The following is a 6,250-nucleotide window of genomic DNA, read 5'->3' as shown; positions in this document are numbered from 1 at the left end:
CCAAACTATCCAACTACAAACCATATGTCCGTACAATCATTCATACTTTACTAGTTTACTTCTTCAATCTTAATTCCTACATATACATCATACACCCACTCACTATTGTCTTGATAAATGCCTAAAAAGTATAGTTGACCAGATAATCACCCACTACGAGAAATCTATACAAAAAATATATATAGAGTTATGAGTTAACATCTAACTTTTTCTATTTTGTCGTTTTTTTCTGTATCAACTGGAAAAAAGAAAACATCCATATATATAACTTTACCAGATTAATATACTATGATTGTTGGTGATCCAACGGGGATTAAGACTATTTCTGATGAAAATATCAAGTTAGCAAAAGGATACACAGACAAATACGGGTTGGGTCGGGTCGGGTTAAAACCGAACCAAGATTTTGGGATATGACAAACAAACATGTACAATGACAATCCCAAGAACAATTTCACTCTCAACAAGCCATAAATCAGCTTCCCTAAATTGGTTTTTACCTCCCTCTGTAAAATTCAGAGTTCATGTAGTAAATATTATAAAAATTTCACAAAAATTACGTTAAAGGCACCACCATTGAATTACCCGCAGCACACCGTTGTCTCCGAGGACGTCTAGTCGTCTTCCCCCACCCCGTTAAGCTTCTCTCCTCCAATCCCACCACCTCTAAGTTTCCAAGCTGCTCTGAGAATGGCGGTGGAGGAGGCGGCGGTGGTGGTGGGGTGGCGGCAGGTGGTGGGTCCGCCGCCGCCACCACCGCCTTCCTCCTTCCCCTTGTTCCGTTCCTCCTTGTAAGCCCCACATTCCAGGAATACCCTGTAGCTTTCATTAGCCCTCCGAAGATCTGTAGATCTTCGGTTACCTCGTGTCTCGAAAGAGACACGAGGCCCGGAAGGATATCCCTTTGGAAATCCCTCCGGGGCCTACCTCGTCTCGCTTGACCTCTTCGCGGTCGAAGCGGGCCCGCTGACGGGCCCGCTTCATCTGGCTCCTGGAAATCAGGAGCCAGAGGTTTTGGCATGTAATCTTGTTCTTTAGTCTCCTCTAATTTCAAAGTCAACTCTTCGTATTCATCGAGCGCGTTAGACACGGGACCCACGTTTCCGATTACATCTGCAAACCATAGGAGGCGGTCCTTGTCCTTGTCCTCGTCATCAGATTCAGAACCAACCGCCACATCAGACATTGACTTTGGTTGACCGAATATTGCAACCATTGCTTCGGCTGCCACCTTGGCGAGCTCTTCATCAAGTTTCTTGACCTCATCAATGGTTTCTTCTTCTTCTTCTTCCTCGACCTCTGGAACAGCTGGAGCTTCTAAATCAATCTCCATTGTTATCTTCTTCAAGCTTTTTACAGATTCTGGTACTGTAATTTCTTCATCCTCTGTCACACACGAATTCAAATCGAAATGATTCTTGATTTTCTCATTTTCTGTATTGATTTCCTTTACAATATCATTGTTTTCAGGATCATCATCCCAAGCTACATTAATGTCAAATCCTCTGTGTTGTTCTTGTTCCATTTTTTCCTTCTTTATTTTCCCATTTTCTGAAACGCAAGAATTCCCAAAAACCGGAGGAATCTTTCCATTATTAACTGAAGGAGAATCATTTTTACAGATATCTGGTTTGGGTTGAAGCCATGGAAGCACAGTTTGATTGCATTTTCTTGAACTACTATTGTCATCATTACACACATTTTCAACTGTATTCAAGTCCATACCTTTTGTGGTGTCCAAATCTATAAAGTTTGAACCATTGAAGATCTTTTGTGACTTATCATCAAGATTATTGTAGTTTCGATGATCAAGAACACCAGAAGGAAAACGGGCACATGGGTCTTTTGACCCGGATGATGATCCACGATAGAATCCATTTGGGGTATAAGATCCGTTACTCTGCCACTTGTCTCCAAGAGCCATGTGGCTTTGTGGAGATGATGATGAGAGAAAAGATGGCTGTTTTTGAAATGAAGTCAACTTATGAGTCAAACTACCATTCTGTTTTTCCCAAGAAGTTGCAAAATTCGATGAATTTGGATGTGGGTATGAAGTAGATGTGCGTGATGTAGGAAATGGCAAATGGGTTTGGTTAAATCGAGCATGATCTTGAAATCTTGTAGAAATTTCAGAGTATGTTGCTGGAGCCAAGTTCATATTGCCTCTACTATTCCCTGTTAAAAGAGTCAACACATAAAATAAAATTAGAGGAAATTTCACAACCATCAATAAAAAAAAATTAAAAAGAGAAAAAGAGAAAAAAATGACCTGTTTCACGGGTATTAGACAACCAATCCCTTCCATTCCCTTTTCCCTCAATCAACAAAGGATTAAACACTCCACCAGGGCGTCCACTAAACTCATGTCTCTGGTCAAGAAACTGACCCTGACCAACGTGTGGTTTAGCCGAGGGTCCAAACCCACCAACAGATCTAGACCCATGAACCATGGGTTCATCAACATGAACCGGTTCATTAAGATCAGCTAACCCATTAGACCCCCTAAAACTCGATTCTTCTGACACCTGCTTACATTGCATTCCCTCATGCTCTTCATGATCCATGTTCTCATCGGGTGGAAGTTCAAGATCAAATAACTTTTTTCTAACTTTTGAAGGTCTACACTCCACAATCTCACAATCTTTTGAACTATTATTATTGTTGTTGTTGTTTCCTTTTGAACAACTTAATGGTGAATTGCTTATTTCTGCTCCAAAAATGGAAGGTCTGGTAGCACAAGGGAAGGTGGGCATTTGCCATTTGTGAGTGTGAGTGTCTTCATAAGGCTTTTGAGAAGGTAAGAAACTTGAAGATGATGATGCATCGATAGAAACTCGGTGTTTATTTATTTCCTTTCTTTTGATTTCTTCCATCATGTCTCTTTGTCTTATGTAAAGGCGATGAAGTTCGTGAACCTGATTCTCCACAACAAAATCAAATAAATTAGATCTCCAAAAAAAATTATATAATCCAAAGAATCAAATGTAATTGTTGGTTTCTTATGTTTGTAGTATTAGTACCTGGTTCTTGAAGATGGCTTCATGTTCAAGCATTTTTTGCTTTAATGCATCCTTGTCATCTGAAATAGTCCTTGGTATGAAACCGTTGTAATAATGACCATTATTCAAAGATTTTTCCCGATAAAACAGAGGCCAGCTACTACTATTGGAATCCTCATTTGCATCCCTCATGGAGTAATACCCTTCAAAAGAGCTTTTGCAGTGTACTTCTGTTCCCATTCCTGTTGATTCATTAACAAATAAGATTTTATAACAATTAATACACTTCAATAACACAACTTTAAATCTTTTTGCTATATGAAAACTATGCTACAAGCACCCTTTAAGTCATTATGTTCAGATTATGTCAAAAAGAAACAACCGTGTATACTTGTCCAAATTAAATGCTTAACCCATTAAGCTCATTAAGTCAAAAAAGAAACAACCCCTTAGTATAAAACAACACGTCTCATTTAACTTTTAATGTTTATAGTCAAATAATTACACAAACATATGACTAAAAAGAGGTATGCAATTAATGCCCTAAACTAACTCATAAAACCAGTTGACTATATGTAACAAATTCATTGCAAACTTGATCTAAAGAAAATAGTATATGATCTAAAGAGAAAATATTCACTTGATTAATGTTCATCTATAGATATCAAACACATTTTTTATATACCTCCAGATAAAGAATATATTATAAGCTAAGGAAAATTACTCATTCACCATGTTATCAAGGGCATAAGAGTAAAGTTACTGGACAAAAAAGAGTCAACTTTACAATCTTTCTGGTCACAAAATATTTGCATTAATTAAAATTTGATGTTGCTGAAGTAATCAAGTAGAAATTTCCCCAAAAGTTAGCTTGAAATTAGCTTAAATCAAGGAGAATTAAATGTAGCACTCAATTGCATTTTACAAACATTCAATGAATCTTCAAAGTATTTCATAAGGTTTAAACAAGAATTAGAGCACCGAGGCATTAAGGATCGCAGTTCAAGATGATTATAATAAGATAAATTACGAGGAATAAAGCTTTTTAATAATAAAATTATCATTCGTGAAATCCCAGATTAAATCTATGGCTAAATTCAAACAATCTATCACTCGACGCACAAATTGGCATCTCAAGAACCCTATCCATGATTGAGAAATTTTTTCCCCCTTTTGCAGCTTAAAATTAAAGGAGAATCAAAATTAGAAAAATAATAAACAAACAAAAAAGAACAGATCCCGCATGATAATCATCAGTCGTCATAATACAGAGTAATATCAAGTGTTTAATCTCAATTATCAAAAACCCAAATCAAGAAAGTAGAAAAGTAATTCAAAAAAAAAAAAACCTAAATTTATTGAATATAATCAAACCCCAAAAACCCACCATGAATCTAAAAACAACTGAGAAACTGTATGTGAAATTTACCTTAGACCCACATCCTTATTTGCGCCCTGCTCCAAGAATTTTAGATTGACCAAATCATTGAACAATTTCTTCAACCCTCAAGAACTCAAAGAATCTTGAAGCCAAAATAGACAGGTGGTAATGATAAAAATAATAATAATAATAATAAATATTTAATAATTAATAGTAATAATTGTTTATCAGAATAAAGAAAGACACAAAACCACCATTGAAGGAAGTTAGAATTAGATCATCACTTCATGGGTATATGAAAAAGATGAAGATTTTCGATCTGCTGGGCCAGTGTCTCTCTCTCTCTCTTCTGAAAGAAAGGAAGGTTTTTTTAGAGAGAGAAAGAAGGGGTTTTGAAGAGAGAGAAAGAGAGAGATCCCAGATAAGAAATCTTCACACAAACAAACGACCTTCTAAGAACAGTGACATGAAATTTGTCAACATCCGGTCTCCTTTTTATTCTCTGCTTTTTCCTCAATCCTCACACACACTGATTTTTCTTTTGCTAAATAAATAATTTTTCTGGGGTTTTTGAGAAAATGAAAAGAAATGAGCATTTCTAGATTCTCTCTACCTTGCTTTTGGTACAGATATTAATGTAAATTTATTATCATATACTAAAACTGTCCAACATTTATTAATGTCTACATTATATATTCGTATACAATTTTATATATATGTAACGTTTTATCTTATATATGCTTTATAATAATTGATTTCAAACATTAACTTAATACAAAATCTTAAACTATTCCTTTTAATTATATTTATTTTTGTTTTCATTGATTGTCTTGTTTTAATTTTAAATGTTTTATATAAAAAAGAGTATATATAATGATTGAGTCGAAATTAATATATTTAACCGATCACAAATCACATATTATAATGACGAAAAGGATATAAAGTCATTTGTGACCTTTTGATACTCAAAATCATTTTTGATACCTATGGTTTCTTAGTGCAACGTTGGAACATAACACCAACAAAAGTTGTATATATCATGTATCCATCAAATATGGTCACCAAGCGGTAATCATGTTGATAACAAAGTCATAAAAAGATTATAAATAAAAGCTATTTGTATAAAGCAGTTGTAAATTTAATTTACGACAACCTGAATCTATAAGATTTATAATGTTTGATAGTTTTTTAATTTTGTTTTTTATTCAGTCAAATACCTCTTATTTGATCAAACTTGAGGTGGTATCTTAAATCTTAATGAACATTTTACAATCTCTTCCCATTTGCCATAATACCCATCGACACCCACAAGCGAAACACGACTTCGTATATCGCTCCCAACTCACGACCTCCAACGCCAAGCTCCAACACCATCGGTCTCCACCCTTGCGAACTTCAATCATCTTCATTGTTCAGGTACAAAATTGCTCCCAACTCCCTGAAATTGACTCCCACCACCAAGGTCGGACCTTCGACGCCAAGCTATGACCCCCAATGCCAAGCTATGACAATGATGCCCTCGTCAGCGCCGGTCTCCACCCTTGTTACCTCTGATCTCCTCCATTGCTCGGATACGAAATTGCTACAAAAAATCTCAATATTTCTTGTTGTTTCCAAATGATGGGTGCTTCTTTTGAACTGATTAACATCTAAAAATCTCAAAGTTGCCTTGACAAACCTGATGATTTTGTATGTATTTTTATACAATTTGTAGATGTATGTATTTAGTGTGTATATATAAGTGTGTGTGTGTGTATTTATGTACGATGTTTGTATGTATGTATTATGTATGTATGTATCAAGCAGTTATACAATATGTGTATATGTGTGTATTTGTGTACGGTATGTGTATCTATGTATTAAATTTGTT

At 35.4% G+C, this 6,250-nt stretch overlaps 1 protein-coding gene across 1 annotated transcript; it reads right to left on the bottom strand.

The window, feature by feature from the left end:
* Positions 1-322: 322 nt before the first annotated feature.
* On the bottom strand, positions 323-4,978 carry LOC145130020 (T-box transcription factor, putative (DUF863)). Its single transcript, XM_079064874.1, has 4 exons — positions 4,429-4,978; positions 3,021-3,241; positions 2,270-2,915; positions 323-2,175 (listed from the first exon to the last, which is right to left on the bottom strand). Exons 2-4 carry the CDS (start codon positions 3,237-3,239, stop codon positions 557-559), a joined length of 2,484 nt encoding a protein of 827 aa, XP_078921000.1. The 5' UTR covers positions 3,240-3,241; positions 4,429-4,978; the 3' UTR covers positions 323-556.
* Positions 4,979-6,250: the final 1,272 nt, after the last annotated feature.

The sequence above is a fragment of the Lactuca virosa genome, chromosome 8 (assembly GCF_052849685.1).
Source record: "Lactuca virosa cultivar CGN04683 chromosome 8, Lactuca_virosa_CGN04683_v6, whole genome shotgun sequence".
Classification (NCBI taxonomy): domain Eukaryota; kingdom Viridiplantae; phylum Streptophyta; class Magnoliopsida; order Asterales; family Asteraceae; genus Lactuca; species Lactuca virosa.
The sequence above is the reverse complement of the archived record's forward strand: the minus strand, read 5'-3'. Positions and strand labels throughout refer to the sequence as shown.